The sequence below is a fragment of the Crassostrea angulata genome, chromosome 5 (genome assembly GCF_025612915.1).
Source record: "Crassostrea angulata isolate pt1a10 chromosome 5, ASM2561291v2, whole genome shotgun sequence".
In the NCBI taxonomy this organism is placed as follows: domain Eukaryota; kingdom Metazoa; phylum Mollusca; class Bivalvia; order Ostreida; family Ostreidae; genus Magallana; species Magallana angulata.
This window is the reverse complement of record NC_069115.1, coordinates 9,812,249-9,832,461: the sequence shown is the minus strand read 5'-3', so window position 1 is coordinate 9,832,461 and position 20,213 is coordinate 9,812,249. Positions and strand designations below refer to the sequence as shown.

Below are 20,213 nucleotides of genomic sequence, written 5' to 3'. Positions count from 1 at the left end.
AGACCTACTCGTGACTTTGCCACGAGCTCTGCTCTAGTTACATTGATTATTTTGTCTGCCCAAATAACAAATAGAAAATTATTTTTATGATGTTCTTAATTAAGAATAGAAATGTATATCATTGTCTTTTTATTTATAATATGTTAGCAAAAATAAGCAATCATCATGGCAACATTATGATTTATTCATTTTACTGATATCCGAGATAAAAAGATAAAATATATAAAATATTTAATAGTTCTGCTTAAATGTTCACATAATTTGTTGAATTTCTATATAGGGAAACAGGAAAGTAATATCCACCATGTGTTTAAAGTGATGGCAGGCAGAACATTGTATGACAAACATATTGTACTATTATTAATTGTTTTGCTAATTACGTTTGATATCAATAGTGAAGATGTTCCGAAGTGTGATGGGTAAGACAAATGAATATCTTATTTTTGTACATAATAATTGATGATAAATATAATGTGTTTAAGATTAATGGTTTCTAGGCACGCAAATGTTCGCTATCTTTTGTTCTGTGTCTAACATCTAATATCTATTTTAACATGAAATGAATTTATTAGTCTTATGTTCTGTTTAGGGACGTTAACGGGTGTTGTGTAGGTTACTTTTGGAACTTTCTTGCTGACAAATGCGAAGGTAGGTAATCAAAATTGTTTAAAAAGTTTGTTTTTAGCTTTTTGGTGCAGCATTCACGATATCTTTTAAAAATGTTTCTTTTTTGTGTTAAGAATGTGCCCCGGGTTTCACTGGTGTAAATTGTTCATCGCCGTGTTATTATCCTTCGTATGGTCGTAGATGCCAAACAAACTGTATCTGTAGAAAGGAACTATGTGATATAGCAACAGGATGTCGAACGGTCACAACGGGTAAATATATATATATGGACATAAATAGGTCAATTATGTTTTTGTGAACAATCAGTACATGTCTACAAATGTGAAATAAATCGGATTTGTATGGGTTTCTTAATACAGTGATCTATGAATATATTTAAGCAAGGTCGAGTATTAAACAAATTGACTTTTCTAAGTAGGGCCTTTTAACATAACAATTTAATAAGACTCTCTGATAGATTGCTTTATAACAAACAAAGTGACTGTGTAATTTGGAGGCAAGAAGTTTATAAAATTATAACAAAGCTGAATTTATCGACAGCTAGTTCATTTGTTCTTATCTAAGGTTGCTTGATTTTTTGTTTGAACATACGGAAACAAGTGCGTAGAGTTATTTCCTTTACCTTGTTTCAATATTTACTTCCTCGCATATGCCAGTCGTACGTAACAGTTTAAAAGGCATGCATCATTTAGTGCTTAAAAATTCGTTTTTAAATTGTATGTTTCTGACAGTACTGGCATATTTTTCTCTTGTGATCGGGAAACGTTTAACCGGTTACGTAATCTCCGAAGTTTATTTTGCAAATATCTATTCCAATTAAACAAAACTCTTATTCCCACATAGACACACACATACATGTACTTGTTCGCACATGAAAATCACAACATTAATTGACTTTAAACATAAAACCCACATCATTATTTTGTAAGTCTATAGTGATAAAAAGTTCAGAAGAAATTTGTGAAAGACCAGAAGCTTTATATGTAATAATATACTGTCCGTAAAATCTGGTAATCAAAGCTTTGAAAGTTTTAAAATTTAACCAAAAACCCTGTCCTTTCATACACATACACATCATTGGCCATACATTATCAATTTTTCGATACATACATGGAACTTATTGCTAACATTAAATGTTTAAATGCCCTTTGAAATGAAAATTTTAAAAAAGAAAGACATGTTTGCGTTTTTCCATTAAGCTACCAAAGTTATACACTTCCTGCAAATAATATACAGTTTAAATTAAACACATTTTAAGTATTGAATTCTAATCAGTTAATTTTCTGACTGTCGGTCACTAGACGCCCAACTTTGAAATATTAATAAGCACGTGATATGACAAGGTAATTGGAACGTACACAAGATGTATACGCGAAAACGTGGTTGGTCGGTTGGCAGTGGAATATCGCGTTCAAAGAGAACAGAATTAATGAAACAGTCTGATAGAGAACGCTGTAAAAATAAATGAGAGTCTATATTGGCGACCACTTAGAGCGGGGGACACGTGTTAGAAACTTCACGTTTAACTATGATCTTGCCGGCTTCTTGACTTATACAGGTGGGTCGCACAGTAGTGTGTTTTCTTTGTTTTATAAGAGATTTACACATAAAGGAAAAGAAGCTTATGTCCATGATAGGTTATTCATTGTCTGAATATGATAAAACTTTTATAGCTATTACTCGTTTAGTTTAAGGCTGTAAATTGTATATGTTTTAATACGAGGGAACTCAAAAGGGGTAATTTTAACGTTATATTTTATAATTATACACGTTGTCAAATGTATGAAAATCATGACAATTGCAAAGTTGCTCTCATCAATTTCATATTTATATTCAAAAAAAAAAAAATCCATAAGCTTCTTGTTTATATATCTAGTCATGCTTCGCAAAAATACTGTTAAAAACGGCATAAATATCTTAAAAGTGTTATATTCAATCTCGTCAAAATTTACTCACTTTTTATTATATGAAATTATAAAAATCATTAGCAATCGAAGTGAGTCTGCTATGTGCGATTTAATTTCATTTCAGTTGGAAACAAGAGTAACAATCGACAAATGTCAGAATTCCTCGGAGTAAACCAGTCACCTCGAATGGTGTGATTGAAGATTGTAAAGGTTAAAGAACGACATTTTATTATAGTATCTAAATGGAATATTTTTACATTGTTCTTTGTATCTTCTTTGTGCTGTTTTCTTTAAACTTCTCATGGATTTTATTTTTTGATCGATCAAAACTAAAGCTTCATCGAGAGTACGGACTCTCCAAAGGCTGATCCCAGACCTCCAATAAGTTGTATGTACTAGCTAACTATGATGACTTTTGGAAATAAGGAAATCTTACTGTTTCTTATGTAAGGAATTCTAATCGGCAATGAGAATATTAAAATGTTATTTTTAATTACTTAGTTTCTACGGATAACTGATAACATATTTAAAAGATAGAAGATAGATGAATTATGAATAGTAAAATGCTTCCATTTTTGCATGCAATGTTAGCTATTTTAATACCAGAGTGATACACCAAACAATATTTGATACTCCAATGGCAGACTTATATAGTGTTTGCTTTTCTTTTAATTGTAACATGGATGCTATACGAGTACAAAGATACTGGTAATCACATAATACAGAACTCACCAAGATGATACATTTTTATTGTAACGTATGAAAATCGTAGTTATTAATGTATAATAATCAGTAAGTAATTACTTAGTTTCTACTGATAACTGATACAATATTTAAAAGATAGAAGATAGATGAAATATGAATAGTAAAATGCTTCCTTTTTTCATGCAATGTTAGCTATTATAATAATCATATGATATGTAAATAGATATATATATATATATATATATATATATATATATATATATATATATATATATATATATATATATATATATATATATATATATATATATATATAGACATATTGAACAACATTTATCGTACGAGGTTGAGTGAGGTAGGACAAGGTTGTATTGAGATCACGCCAGCCTGATATTTCAAATCAAAAATAACTCAACCATGAAATTATTTTCAACATTATTACTGAAAAACCATTCATCTGCTTCAGTATCAATATATTCAAAATTAAGCTCTGTATCTGAAGCTACCTTTATTTACTCAACCATACTTACATAGCCGTTTAAACCTGACTAACAATGGGCAGCATTTACCTTCTTTATAACTAGGCCCGAGAGCCTAAAACAATTCGAGTTGTTCTAGAATCCTTAACCTGCCAAAGCATCTCGATAATCAGGATCACTCACATCTGAAGGTACAATGTACCTCTGTGATTCATTTATTTAGTTAATTCAACCATTCAAGTTTGAATTGTTACTATTATAAATTTATTATTTTTATAGAAAAAAAAAACGTAACCTGCTCCAAACACTTAACATCTTCCAGCATCCGAAACCTTAGAACTTACTTAGAAGTAGCATTCATGCCTGTCAAGAGCATCAGTTTTAGTGCACCAGACTTTGTTTCGGTGAGGTAAAAATAAAATGTTTTTTTTTTAATGGAAAGAATATTATTACTTATTAGGTTAGTTACTGACTCACTACGGAAATACATTGGGTTAATCAATCTCATTGATGGCGAGGCGAAGCCGAGTCGTCTATGAGATTGATCAACCCAATATATTTCCGTAGTGAGTCAGTAACTAACCTAATGTGTTTTTTTTTCCCGAGGACTATCAAGCGACATATTTATTCACAAATTTATGCGATAATCTACGCAAAGTTATGTACAAAATGCCTAATAGGTCGTCCAATTTAACTCATTTCAACTCTTTAATTTTCAATCTTACCTTTCAAATACTCTTTAAAAATCTTTGCTTCACCAATGTTTACTTACAATGTTTTGTTGCTATTTAATTTTAAATGTTTTCTCCCTTTCCTCGTCAGAGATTTGAGTAAATTTCGACGCTGCCATTTTGTTCTGCTTTAGACAAAACAATGTGACGTCATTATTCTAAGGGCAACGACTCTAAGTTTAAAGAATTCCATAGGGCAACTACTCCAAATACTTTAAGAACATACGGCATGCGGTCTATATATTAAATGCTATGAGATGTCGAAATGAGTAAGCGAAGTGTCGGCCAATGACGGCCATATTGCCTAATATTATTTCTCACCAACAAATATAGATATATATATATATATATATATATATATATATATATATATATATATATATATATATATATATATATATATATATATATATATATGAGGCAATCACGTGCTATGCATAAACCAATGAAAGTGTGACATTTCAGTCCCAGGGAAAACAAATGGTTATATTAGTTATAAAAAATGCAATATGCTTATCAAATTATTACAGCTTCTATAGAAATTGTTTCTGAAGTATTTACACCAGAACTTTAAGTCACTGAAACATTTAGTAAAATTTAAAAAAAAATATTTAAGTAAAATTTTGATATCAATTAAATAAAATTTTTATGAAAGCATTCGATGTGTGTACAAGTGTGACCTTTTGTTGATTTTGTGAATATTAATTTCCTCAATTTATAAATTTTCTATCGATTTGTAGTTCCTGTGTGCCTAACATCTAATTATATCAAAAATAAAGTCGATAAATACCAAAAGTTAAAAAGGAATTCCTAATTGGCTGTGCTGAGTTAATAGACTCAGCATGAAAGTATGGACACGCGCGCATGTGTATGAGTTCGTGTGTGTGCATGTCTATCTGTGGTTTGAACCGATTTAGTACTAGTTTTATATTCAGACCTTTTTATCCTTATATAAGACAATTCACATCATGCCAGTTTTAATAATAAACATTTAATGAATTATATAAATCAATGACAAAAACGCAATCTCTTGGTATGAATATGATAAAAATATGTTCTAACGCCCATCTTAAACACAGACATTTAAAGGTATCATTACTTTTGTTTCTTTCGGCTACACGTACAGTAAACACAGTTAATCTTTTGATTAACATGCAATTGCAATTTCGCTATATCATCATTTGAACAATTACATATATGCACCAAAACAAATGACATTGTAATGCTGACATTAAAATACATTTGAACTTTTTTCAGGCTATTGTACACGGATAGGCATAACAAAAAATATATATGATAAGAATATTTTGTCCTTAAATCATCAATATCAAATATGTAATTCCGTCATTTCGGTTGCTTCAGCATCCGCATCTTCTAAATTCCTGTTCCTATTCCTACGAGCTTTGACAGACAAAATAAAACCATTTTTTCAATTATTTCTGACCACTTATGTATTTTGCAACTTCAAACAAATTAATTGAATTTTGTCTTGCATATCAACAACGACCGTACATATTATTACGTAAAATTAAAAAGCGAAAGAAAATAAGTTTGCGGAAGCACAATCCTGTCTAATCTATAAATTTGTTTTCGATGTTCTTGTCGATGAATAGCATATCTCATTGAACTGATGTTACCGTAATTTCCCTAGAAACTTACCTCTACAGTAGCCTAGTACTTGAGTAATAAAAACAGGTACCAACACAGTCAGTATGATGAGTAAGATGATGATAATAATGCTACAACGAATCAATAGATTAGTATACTATATACATAGTGAATGTTTGGGAGAGTAACAGTTAAAATTAACATCCCCTAGGAAACCCTCGTCAACCGACGGGAAGCTGTTACTCTCTCAAACAGATACCTGTTACACAATTTACGCGCATGTATCAATTCGTGGTATTAAAGGTTGCCATTTGTGTTGCAAACACCGAAGGTAATAAAACACATTTTAACTGCGTCTTAACCAATCAGATTTCAGTATTTACCATTAAAGTAGGATAAAAGTACATGCAATAAACGCTATTGTAACAACTGATCATACAGAAGTTTCCATTTATGATACAAGATCGGTGTTATATGTATTAAGTAAATAAAATCACCATAATGAATTACTTAGTTAGAATGATCTAGAATAAATTCCATTCCAAAAATAATTCTGTTCCAGATCAAACTTCACATGCACTTAAAATCATACATTATAATGCCAAACATTATCAGTTTCACCACTTTTTATATTGTAGGTAAATATTATTGAGTGAATGTTGCCATAACATTTACAAAATATTTTTGCTGCATCATTTATTAGAATTGGCACATTAAAAATGTGTTCTTTTCTTGAAATATGAATACTTTTTCTTCAGATGATCAACTTACACAAAAAGCCATTTATTGGTTTCATGGTGTGTAGGACTAGTCGTGGTTGTGATGAGAAGACGCTTAACTGGTGGTTTTATTTTATAACATTCAGGAACTTAAAAGAAAACAACAACGAACAAATGCGGTTTATTAAACTATTATACATTGCAATTAAAACATTTTAGAATTCCAACAGTCATATTCAATGGAATGATCATTGCCAATACTTGTAAACAATTATTTCATGACCTTTGCCCAAATAAATATGCTTTTCATGTTTCTAGCTAATACCAATATCAAAACAACAGACAATTATGATTCAGATATTTACCCTGATGTATATACAAAACTAAATAGACTTTTGTTTGTTTGGCGTAGTTGTCATGGCCGTTTAATCAAATGTGCAAAAATTAGATAAGTACATGAATATCAGATAGATATCAGTCAGATATATAGTACATGTACATCAGATAGATTTCATACATGTACATTGAACTCGACATGCGCCGTTCAAACAATATGGCAGCATATATCAAATATATATATGTAATATACAATATTAGAAATACTCTCTTGACCCGAGGAGCCTGGAAAAAACAGTGCCCAACTGAGACAGTATTCTAATCAAAATTATGCACTTTGTTGCCGAGTCCTTGAATACAGATGACCTGCAAAACCATTCCTTGTCCATATTCACTTTCCAGCACATCTTTCTTCTATTCTTCATGGCCATGATGCTGCAAAAGAAAACTCAACCCGAAAAAGCTATTCACAATTTATAATTGTACAAAAACAATACCTATGCAACTATTCACAAGTAGTTTAAATGGAAATTTATAATAATTTATAACCATGCAACCTAATTCTAAATAATGGGTTTGGGTGGGAGGGGATTTTTTGTGACCGACTCAGGGAACAGTTAAATATAAAAGGAAGAGCTTAACGCGCACGCTCCAAGACCAGGAAGTGTGGAGTTATTGCCCTTGAATTAGCATTACTAGAGTTATAGTTCTTGCCCCAAACAATATGCTTAACTACATGAAATAACAGGGTTTATCCATATTTGATAAACCTAATTATTTCATGACCTTTGCCCAAATAAATATGCTTTTCATGTTTCTAGCTAATACCAATATCAAAACAACAGACAATTATGATTCAGATATTTACCCTGATGTATATACAAAACTAAATAGACTTTTGTTTGTTTGGCGTAGTTGTCATGGCCGTTTAATCAAATGTGCAAAAATAAGATAAGTACATGAATATCAGATAGATATCAGTCAGATATATAGTACATGTACATCAGATAGATTTCATACATGTACATTGAACTCGACATGCGCCGTTCAAACAATATGGCAGCATATATCAAATATATATATGTAATATACAATATTAGAAATACTCTCTTGACCCGAGGAGCCTGGAAAAAACAGTGCCCCACGGAGACAGTATTCTAATCAAAATTATGCCAAATGGATCACGGACACTGTCACGTGAACCATCCGCCAATACCAGGCGGCAATTTTGACAACAATGACACCTGTAGATATGATACATAAGAATGTCTATACTTGGACATTCTAGATTCAGATATATGTATATGATATATAATAAGATAGATAAGTAAACGGACCATGACTTGCCAGAGATATATCAGCTAGTATATTTTAAGGATAGGTGCGAGAGGAAGATGTCACAAACTGCACAATAGCATTTTTCAGGGAATTTATGTATATATTGTTACCCAGATCTGACAAATGCACACCATCTAATCTAAATAATCTCTTTTGAGTTATCTGGATATCTGGATATTTGATAGATGCACCATTAAGCTTTTTCAAAACAAATGTTGCAATGGCACTATTTATTCTACGTCTAGAGTTTTCACCTTCAATGGTTGATAAAGACTGCCTCCAATTACTTCTAGGTAATATATGTGACCATACAATGAGAGTGTTTGGCAAGAGGTCTGCTATTTGAGATAAAGTTAGTTTCATGAATTTTTTAAGGTATTTTGAGGGTCCCCAATATTATTACCACCGCAGTGAATAATCAAAATAGTTGGTTGTTTATTAGCTATTAACATACTTGACACAGTTGTATACAAGTACTCCCAAACCATTCCCCTTCTACCATTCCAATTAATGGTAAAGTGGTTTAATCCAAGGTTTAACTGATTTGTGGTCTCTGCATATTTCTGTGCCCAATGAATAATAGATGAGCCAATGATCCAAACTGAATCTGAAATTTATGTATGATTTAACAGCATAAAACTAAAAATACTATCAACATGGTCTTATGTAGGATTTGAAAGCCGATGAACTCCATCTACCCATATGCTTGATTTGTATTTCAGAAACCCCTTTTAAGTACAGGTAAGTTGCACCTCCAATCCTAAATGAGTGCGACTTGAATGAATTTGTAGGTACCTCTAGGAATTTTAAGGATTTATACAGCATGGATGAAAATTGGTTTAGTATTGCAGTGGGCAAATAGATGTGTTGCTTGAATGCATTGCCTATGACTTTGAAATTTTTGAAAAAATTGACACATCAAAAAAGAATCTGGTGTTTTGGGTATTCTAATGGATGAACCGTTACCAAATTGATCTATTTTTGAGCAACCCACAAAAACTATAAACTCATCCTCCAACATTTGAACATGATTTCTTTCCAACGCCACTAGTTCACTTACTCTCAATAAAGCAAAAAATGCAATGAGAAATGCTGACTGAAATAAATGTGCTTCATACGAAGAAATAGTTAAATGTGGAATGATACTGGTAATTTGTGTTAATAAAGACAATGTAATTGGTTGTCTAATGTCCTGAGTTCTGCATGACCTTTTAAATCCTGCTAACAACTTTTTTACCAAAAAGGATTCTGTAGCATTCTGCCAACCATGTAAATTTACAACAAAACTCAAACCAGCCATATAAGATTTTGCTGTTGAAAATGCAAACCCAGATTCCTTCATATAAGCTATAAACATTACTATATGATCTATAGGTGGTGGCCACAAATGCTCAAAGGAAGCTTGAACTCTGAAAATTAAAAAATGCTTGGATGCCTTGTATGTAAACTTTACTTGAGTATTTAGATATACTGGCTTCTAACAGTTGATCTATAGTTGATGAATAATCTCCCAAAATGGAGCTGGAATTTGACATGGAAAATTGTCTGCTGTAGGAGCCAACTGTCGGAATCTTGACCACTGAAAGCGAGAAATAGCATCTGCTATATTGTTTTTTTTTCCCGGAACATGTATAGCTCTAACCTGGATATTATAACTAAGGGTATACAATACCAACGCTCGAATCAAAACCATGACCCTGTTATTTTTTGAAGACTTTTGATTAATAATATGAACTAATGAGAGATTGTCAATATGTAACAATAACTTTTTTGCATAGAGTTGTTCTGCCCAAATAAAAACTCCCAAAACAATAGGCACAAGTTCAAGAAAAGTAATATCTTTTGTTGTCTCATAAAACCAATGTGAAGGCCAAGCCAAATAACACCACTGACTGCCAAATATGACCCCACACCCTTTTGAACCTGAGCTATCTGTATAAAATTTGAGTGTCTCATCATCTTGCCATGTCAAAGATGGAAAAGGGGTTAATCCATTAAACTTTGTAAGAAATTCTACCCACATTTCTAAATCCAATCTGATTTCTTTTGAAATTCTTATGAAATGGAAAGATTTTTTACCTCCTGCTAAAGCCGCATATACACGACGACAAAATGCTCTTCCTGAAGGCAAAGCTTTAACCACAAATGCTAGTGACCCTGCTAATGACTGTAATTTTTTAACGGTGACCTTTTTACAACTTAAAGCATCATAAATTTTTTCCAAAAGTTCAGTAACTTTATTTTTTGGAACGAAAATAGTTCTTGAAACTGTGTCAATGCCTAATCCTAAGAAACAAATAGATGTACATGGACCTTCTGTTTTTTCTGGAGCTAATGGGATCCCTAAAATTTTTGATAACTTTATCATATGAGCCATTAACATCTCACAATCAGCTGTGTTTGCTCTACCTATAAATAAAAAATCATCTAAATAATGAATGATCCCCCTTGAATTTGACCTTTGCTGCAGCTCCCAGTGAAGGAAGGAAGAGAACATCTCAAATAATGAACATGAAATTGAGCAACCCATTGGCAAGCATTTGTCCACATAATATGAATTTAAAAACTTGAAACCTAGCAAGCAGAAATCTTCAGGACAGACTGGCAACAATCTAAAAGCACTTGAAATGTCCATTTTGGCCATTAATGCACCCTCCCCCATCTCCTGAATCAGTGACAAGGCTTGATCAAATGTAGAGTACGACACTGAACAATATTGCTGATCAATGTGATCATTGATACTATTACCCACTGGGTATGATAAATTAGAAATCATACGCCACCCCCCTTGCTTTTTGGGGAGGATACCAATAGGATTACACCGCAAATTTGAAATAGGTGGACAGGGAAAGGGGCCTAAAATTCTACCCAATTTTATTTCTTTATTTATTTTTTCATGTAACTCAACAGCATGTTCCTCTGCAGATATCATGTTTTTAAATTCAACCTTTTTTCTAATGCCTGTATATTGAAGTGAAAACCCATTTTTAAACCCATTTGATAGAACTGTTGCTATTTCTTTGTTTGGGTAATTTACCAGTAAAGAATCGAAGTTAGATGAATTGATTGGAGTGCTGCCAATATCCCATAATTTATGTAACAAGTTACATGTAGGTTTGCCGTCCTGTGGTTTGTTGTCGATTCCTGAAAAATTTGTTGTTGTAATTAAAATTTTCCGAACGAGCAGGTGCATTTTTGGGAATTTGATTAGATTGATTATTTTTGAAGCAGTTAATGGAGGGATGATATGCATTACATGTGATGCACTGATGCAAATACTTGCAATATTGTTTCTGACAAACACCTTCATAATTGTAGGCATAACATTTCAAATACCTACGAGTTGACTGATTTGACAATTGGGTTTTAATTTTTTGTGACCGACTCAGGGAACAGTTGAATATAAAAGGAAGAGCTTAACGCGCACGCTCCAAGACCAGGAAGTGTGGAGTTATTGCCCTTGAATTAGCATTACTAGAGTTATAGTTCTTGCCCCAAACAATATGCTTAACTGCATGAAATAACAGGGTTTATCCATATTTGATAAACCTAATTATCATCAAAAATATATAATTTTGTAAATGATTATCATGATGTTGGTTTTTGTTATCATTTATTGAGAACAAAGTAAGAACATACGTTCTTGTGTCTTTGAAGAATGTATGTATGAAGTCTATGTATGACTTCTAGATTATTACTTTTTCAAGATTTTCTTTCTAAAACAGTATTCATATAAAAACAAGCATGGTTTAATAATTTTACGTAGGAGACAAATGAACTTGAATTTGCTTTTACAGTATAATTATGATTTGTTTTATTTAGTTACATTGTTCGACTTCATAACCATCGTTGTTGATAAAAAAAACGAATTGAAAATTGAATCTTTATTATTTACTTTTAAAGATTTCCGTTGAGTTGTATGTCTTTGGGCAAGTGGTGCAGTTCTTATCAAAATTAGATGTTACCATATTTCTAGACGGTTCGAAATCAACACACCTCCCTGAATGTATACAAAGACATGTAAATGCCAATGAATTTCACAGTGCATGATTGGGCAAGCGTTACAAGCTAAAATATTAAAAGCATTTGCTTGAGATTATTCAATTCCTGCAAACCATAGCGAAAAATACATAGTTACATGCATGACACATTTTGTAACAATAAAGTTCTCGAAACGATTTTTAAAAACTCAGGGCGGAGTGACAAAAGTGAAATTCCCTGTGTATATATATACCGTTAAGTGAGCATTTGGATATTTACGGCAATAAACAGTTTAAAATATTTCCGTTTTACAAACTGTTGAGTGACAGTTATGTTCAAAGAAGAGAAATAGAAAAACATTTCATCCGTATTTCAAACCCAAATTGAACTGTCTGTAATAATCATGTATTGACTGGTATATTATCTACTATGTTGCATTTTAACGTTCTACTTTTTTAACGTCACGTTACAATGTTACCATAGCTACTGAAGATTTTAAAATGAAAGCGCCTACCCAGATAGCATGACTACGTTGGGCCAACGTTGGTAATTGGTTGTACTGTTGGTCGATGGTTGGCGTTGGGCACACAATGTTGGCCCAACGTTGGGCCAACATTATAACACATATTTCATAGCACACATTGATTGCTTTGTTGGCATGACAACGTCGGGCCAACGTTGGGCCAACATAAATAAAACATGTGATCTCATTTGTTGGTTATGCGCAGTTGAGCCAACGTTGGGCCAACATAATAACATGCCATGAATTTCGACTAAGTGTTTGTTGGTGTAACAATGTTGAGCCAACGTTGGACCAACAAAAGTAAAACATATGATCTATATTTGTTGGTAATGCGCAGTTGAGCCAACGTTGGGCCAACATCTTAATATGCCATGAATTTCAACTAAGTGTTTGTTGGCGTAACATTGTTGGGCTATGGGTGGGCCAACGTAGGTAAAACCATGTGATCTCATTTGTTGGTATCGGCAGTTGGGCCAACATTGGGCCAACATTTTAATATGCTACGAATTATGACAAAGAGTTAAGACAAACGAACAGATAACATGAACACAACCAAACAAATGTAAGGTATAGATGGGTAAAAATTTGTGATTTGCTCTGTTAATTTTGATGGCAATTATAAGGAATTTATAGGGTTTTATTTATGTTTTAGCACATGAAAATGCTAATTAAAAAGTGTGTATGTATAATTAGTTGAGTTAAATCTATTTCTCCTACTTTGGAATATTTAACATGATACATTAATTGTATGTACTTTATAGATCTTAGTTATTTGGGTTGAAAAATAGTTAAGCTATGTTAATAATATAAAGAGTTTTAAACTGTCAAATGTTGGCCCAACGTTGGTTCGTTGTTAGATTTTAAACCCGACAATGAATTTTTTTTTTATTTTTAGAGAAATTTTAGTGGAGCATTGTAAATTGTATTGGACTTAATTATTTAAAACTGTTGGATCATATATGTTGGCCATTTTTGCTCTGTTGAGGGAGGTGGCCCTTGGGCCTCTTGTTTATGAATCTGATGAGTTGTATATACACATATGTAGCTGGAGCGCCTATTGCATAACAAATCTTAAAGTGTTGAAATTTAGAGGCAGACGGAGCTCCTTCACTGCCCAAGTATCTGGGTCAGTGCTACAAACAGCATGGGACTGGCCAGTTTCCTTGGAGATCGGTCATCTGATATAACCAGGATGGTCAAAACTGCCACTTTTTATTTCGAATATATTGCAACCGTTGTGCGTGTACACCTATAGTAAATAGTGCTTTTTTCTACTCTACGAATTATACATTAGAAGATTGGGGATATATATGCTGCAAAAAGTAAGTACATAATAAATTATTATATTAACTTATGTACGTAATACTATTCCTTTTTTCAGGTGCTTGTGATGTTTAAATTTATTGTGTTCATAAAAAAAAAATGAATTATCATTTACAGTTTCACTTTATTGATTGTACATTTCAATTTAACCTTAGTTTTCAAAAAAAGCTTTCAACTGAAATGCGAGATTAACAAATGTCAGTGTATATCTTTTTCGAGCACTATCTAAATTGATTTTGCTGAGAAAAAAAACCCTATTCTGTGCATCGACATGGGAGGGTTTTCATACTAGTAGAGGGAATTTGGTAGATGCATAATACTATTACATCATAAAACATATGATTTATTTTATTAGAAAGTTTTTTGCACAATAAAAATAACAACTAAAATTTACATTTCCAGCCACAGTAAGAAAAAAGCAGACGATGTGCCTCTGCAACAGATGCAGAGATTGCAACCATTGCAAAGGACGGGTTCCGTTTTTTCAAAGACCATGAAAGTGAAAGGAAAAAAGGGAAGAAAGAAAAAAAGCAAGGAGGTAACCCAAGCCACTGAAGCTAGTGACCCGGACAGTGATCAGATCCTACAGTTCGATTGTTACTAAGGAATATACATATAGACAAAGAAATATACTAACGATTCTTTTTAATTCTGAAAAGTGTTTAAATGTTTTGTAAATTTTTACTCAGAAAGAATAAAATCTGTATACTTTTTAAGTTTTCGTTGCAGAAAATAATTGAATATTTGAATATATTTCCTGCATCTTAATAGCCAAAAAGCAAACAGGAATTAATTGGACGTAAGCGTTGAATTTGAATTGGGATTACATTGAATAAGTGCCGGCATGCTACGTTTAGCCATTGAAAGTTTGCTTATCGTCACTACGTTGGCTCTCAGCTGTTTACTAGGATGGACCAACAATGGCAGAGGATGTTGGGCCAATGTAATTTTCCTAGTAATCTTTACGTTGGACCAACGTTGGCCTTCAGTTGTTAACTAAGTTGGACCAATGTTGACAGGCTACGTTGGGCCAACTAAGTTGGACCAATGTTGGCAGGCTACGTTGGGCCAATGTAATTTTGCTCATCGGCCCTACGTTGGTCCAACATGTTGGACCAACGTAGGCCCAACATGTTGGGCGAACGTAGGGCCGATGAGCAAAATTACGTTGGCCCAACGTAGTCTGCCAACGTTGGTACAACGTAATGAACAACTGAGGGCCAACGTTGGCCCAACGTAGTCATGCTATCTGGGTAAGCTATACTGAACGTGTTTTCTTTTTTTACTTTATATATATATATATATATATATATATATATATATATATATATATATATATATATATATATATATATATATATGGAAGGATATAGTAAGTAAAAAATATCAATGAAGTGTTTTTCATCAAGGAGTTACATTGAAGTGTAAACATGTTTACTTTAAATCATACCTTGTGATTTCCAGACTTTGGAACAGACTTCTAGAAGTTTCGGTTGATATCTGTCTTTTACACAATGATACACAAGTGTCTCTGCTTCTGTAAATGGGCAATCGTTATTTCCTTTCGCGCAATTTTTCTTTTTCGCTGCTGCATTCCATTCATCGATATTTTTTGGACAACTTTCTACATACTTAACATCTTTTCTATCATCACATGGATGACAGATTGGAATCAAAATGACAACAACAAACCAAATCTGTAATATTAATATACATGCATTTGGAAAAAAATAATGCATAAGAAAATAGCAAAAATACAGATTACACAATTGGAAAATCAAAGTTGCACAAGTCCAGCATTTTCTCTGACGAAAGCAGATCAAAATGTATAGGCATAAAGGTATTTGAATTCACAGTTGAATGGCTTAATCAGAAGAGAGCATATCAACATAATTATTATGTCTGCCGAATTTAGTACATCTGTAAATCAGTAAAATAATATTTGTATAAATAAAGAATTTTTATTGATATATTGACTTTTAAGAAAGAAAAATAATCATACCATCCTATCAAGTACATATCATTATGTAAACAACATGTTTGTTTTGTAAGGATGCATATGACCTTAACAATTTAATCTGACATATGGATTAATGCCAAACGTATTTTACCTGTCACTCAATTTAAAAAATAACAGGAACAATATAAAATACAAAAAGTTTCAATGAATAAATAATAAAAATAACGGAAAAAAGAAAAGCGAAAAAAAAATCTGCAAAAAACAAGAAGCCTACAAGATCTAGACTTGACGATCACCTGAGTAACTAAACCCTAATCCTAGACTCCTCTAACTATTATCCCGCTTTTTGTTATTTAATGTTTGAAATATATTTATTCATGAAAGGTGGCAGGAATCAATTTGAAATTCACAATTAAAGACGATGGACCCAATTCACTTCTTCAAAAGTGATTTTTTTTTTATTAAAACTGTATATGAGTTAGAGTTACTAAAAATATTTTACATAAAAATCAAGTTATATTTTTAGAAATGACCATTTCAAAAATTATTTGTATTACTTCTCGTTTCCAATTAAACATAATGGGAAAAACGTTCTTGTGAAAGAAATGAATAATTAAAAAAAAAAATAGATAAATGGGGACACATGCCACAGAGCAGTTTGTCATTTTTTTTTTCAAATAGTCATGAACATTTCAATGCGAACTCCAAGAAAAATATTATGTACATCATTTTGAGGTTGATCAATGAAACAAAACATCGACTAGAGTGCGTTAAGCATGATTTATGATTGCATACTTTATATGGTAAACACAGGGGCGATTGTACTTTATTTTTCATATTAAAAAATGAAGCCAACCGCAATGTAAATAATTTATTTTCTCGCTTAAACTCTGTTCAATACTCTCTATAGATGATAATAGATAAGTTAGTTGAGCATAAACCTTAATAAAGCACTTTGACATCCCCTGATATATCTATGCATAATAAAGAGGCAGTACAGCTGAAAAAGAAACATGTGGTTGAACTTCAAATGTAATCATTGTATCGTTAGGAAATAAGAAATAACGTTGATTGTGACAATTAAAGTACATTAAAATCCCTTTTACATACCTAATCAATGTAAGTATAAGCTTCCCGAAATTTCAGGGTCGTACAAACATGATTATATCATATATCATTTATTTGCCCCACGTGGATTTTGATTGACAGTAATTGACACGTGCTGAACACCACATGATCCCCGCACGACTACGGTCATCATGGAATACGATAACTCTCTAAACGGAACATAATATCACTTTCTCGATAATTTATGAAAGATTTACCAATTTCAATTCATTTTAAAACGAACACACATTAATGTCAATTCATATTTAAAGGAACATCAATTTAAAAAAGAAATTAGTTTGTAGCAACTTATGTGATAAAGACCCGAAATAAATGCTTACAAAATGATAATTCTGATTATTAAAGAAAAAAAAACTTTGAACAATCATTATCTGGCAGACGGAAAAAAACCACTTATCAACAAACCTATCCAGAATCTTCGTGAGATCTGTATATGTTTTGTTTATAGTAAATACAAACGCATGCGTAATAGTATAGAAGAACCCCGTAACACTTCGCGATGTATAGATTTTTGGGTTATAAATATATAATTTTTTTATTTTAATGAAATACAGGTAACTAGATTGATTTCATGGAGAAATTTGTAATTTTCTGAAAGTTTATAAATTTATAAGTTGTACATTTCTTCATGGAAATCATAACCGTGCATTTAGTTTTTCCTCAATATGTGTAGGATAAGAGAGTTTTTATTTTAAAATCTGGCCATTTTTTTCTTTTTTGTCCGGCTATGTGGTCCCGGATATAATCTAGTCATGGATTACACAACTTATATTACTCTTATACAAGACATCCCAGACATATTCTTTTAACTAAACAGTATAAGTTATTGATCTTGTAGTTTTCAAGCAGTTAAACATGTAAAATTGTTAACGAACGACGGACGATGAACGACCGACGACGCATGACGAAGACTAATAGGTCACCTGCGTGACTCAGGTTTTTTAAGATATAATCACAGGCAAGTGAGTCGGTAAGTTAGTATTCTAAGAGAATGTTTATATACGATTCATTAATAGTTTTTACTCGTGAAAGAATTTAAGCATTACTCTAAGGTGTATCATGAAAAAAACATGTTTGATATTTTGGCAAATCGCACAAGCAGAAAAGCTAGAAAACTTAAGCTGTTTAAAAACATATATCAAACCAAACACTGCACAAAACCGACAGAAACTTACCAAAATGGGGTATACACGTAAATTGCCAAATGATAGTGTTTTGTGTTTTTGTGACTCTAGGTTAATGTGTGCTGTGGATGTCTTATCCATTGTTGCGTGCTTTTCTGATTTTGCAATTCAATTTATTCTTTTTATTTTTTTAAAAAAAACAACCATGTCTTTCAAATTATAATGAAACAATTTATTGAATTTCATTTTTCCTGTTTTAAAAAAATAATTTACAGTTGTATTAGAGCAAAATGCAATTGAAACGTATTAAGTATTACTTAGTGTACATAGCAATTTATAAATAATTGTTAAATTTGTCGACGATCATTCACATAAGTTTGTGTTTAGATCTGAAATAAAAAGGTAATGTAGGCATATCATAAATGAATGAAATGTCGATTGTAATTCATATAAAAAGCCAAAAGCAAGAGGTCCAAGAACCCATTGCTTACTTAACAACATCGCCAAACGGTGTTCAACAAAGCTACATGCAGTTAGATTAGTTATGTCAAATGCAGTTTGTAAATGCATGTACTCATTGAGTTAAGCACATGTTATTTTTAGCTGCAATGCGTTATTTAAAAAACTTTAAAAATAGTTTATTTCGTAAAACTTGCGTTTCGGGACCTGGCTCACGATTTGATAAAACAATTTCCCGTTATGCGTACTAAACTCTTTAGTGCCATTTTTTAGAACTTCAATATCTTTTATCTAATAGAGTGGGTCTGTGTTTGATGTTTTTGTCAAAGTCCAATTACATGCTCAGGTGAGCTAAAAACAATGATGCAATATTTAAAAACAAAAACAAAAAAACTAATTCATGCAAAATCTTGCAATTCAAAGGTTGATGGGTTTGTGTGCGGCAATCTTGTACATTTGAGGATAAGAATGTAAATATTTTTTGACCTGGCTTGTTTCTGTCCAAAACTAAATCTGTTGGCAAAGATATAAAATCGATAAATATGAGATTCTACATGTTTTGTATGCAAATTATGCATACAAGAAGTATGCAAATTATACATACAAGAAGTATACAAATGATGAATCCACGTATAGAACAGGACAATGCCTTTTAAATCAGTTTAAAAAAGCTGACGAGCTCCGCAGCTAAAGTTTTATTTTGAAGAACTAAAAACCTGAAAAAATATGAATAAGGTTCATTGGTGTCCACTCTACAACAATTTGTTGAGAAAAAAATGAATCTTACACATTTATTTCGTAACTTTGCCTCAAAATAGGGTGCCATATTTTTATTAGTCGCAACGTGATGGGTTTATTTTTAGACAAGAAAAATCAACTCTATATTAGGTAGAACTCCTGTGTCTATGGAGACACATTGATATTTTATTTTCATAAATAAAAAGTTTTAGAAATTCTGATCTTCAAATGTTAAAGATGGCCCTACATCCCCCTTAACATTAGAAAGTTTCTGAACTCTGAATATAAGCATCGATTTTCCAAAATTTCACAGAAATCGGATTAAACATAAAAAAAAAAATTCTCAGTTGACAATATAATTTAGTTCTCAACGCAGTCTTGAGTATCTTTTACAATTACACAGCCAATAGTTGGTATCTTACTATTGATTGATCGGTGCGTCTCAAATTAAGGTATAAAAGCAACGTTACAAAATAACAAAAGTAATGAGACAGATAACCAAACTGCTCCAACTTGTAACACAAGTT

At 32.0% G+C, this 20,213-nt stretch overlaps 1 protein-coding gene and 1 pseudogene across 1 annotated transcript; one reads left to right on the top strand and one right to left on the bottom strand.

The window, feature by feature from the left end:
* The first annotated feature begins 318 nt into the window (after window positions 1-318).
* LOC128183767 (scavenger receptor class F member 1-like) lies at window positions 319-7,041 on the top strand. The gene is made up of 4 exons (XM_052852923.1): window positions 319-419; window positions 590-648; window positions 741-878; window positions 6,816-7,041. The coding sequence occupies exons 1-4, from the start codon at window positions 319-321 to the stop codon at window positions 6,860-6,862; spliced, it is 345 nt and encodes a 114-aa protein (XP_052708883.1). The 3' UTR covers window positions 6,863-7,041.
* A 2,060-nt stretch (window positions 7,042-9,101) lies between these two features.
* LOC128183783 (uncharacterized) lies at window positions 9,102-10,947 on the bottom strand (annotated as a pseudogene).
* Between the last annotated feature and the right edge of the window lie 9,266 nt (window positions 10,948-20,213).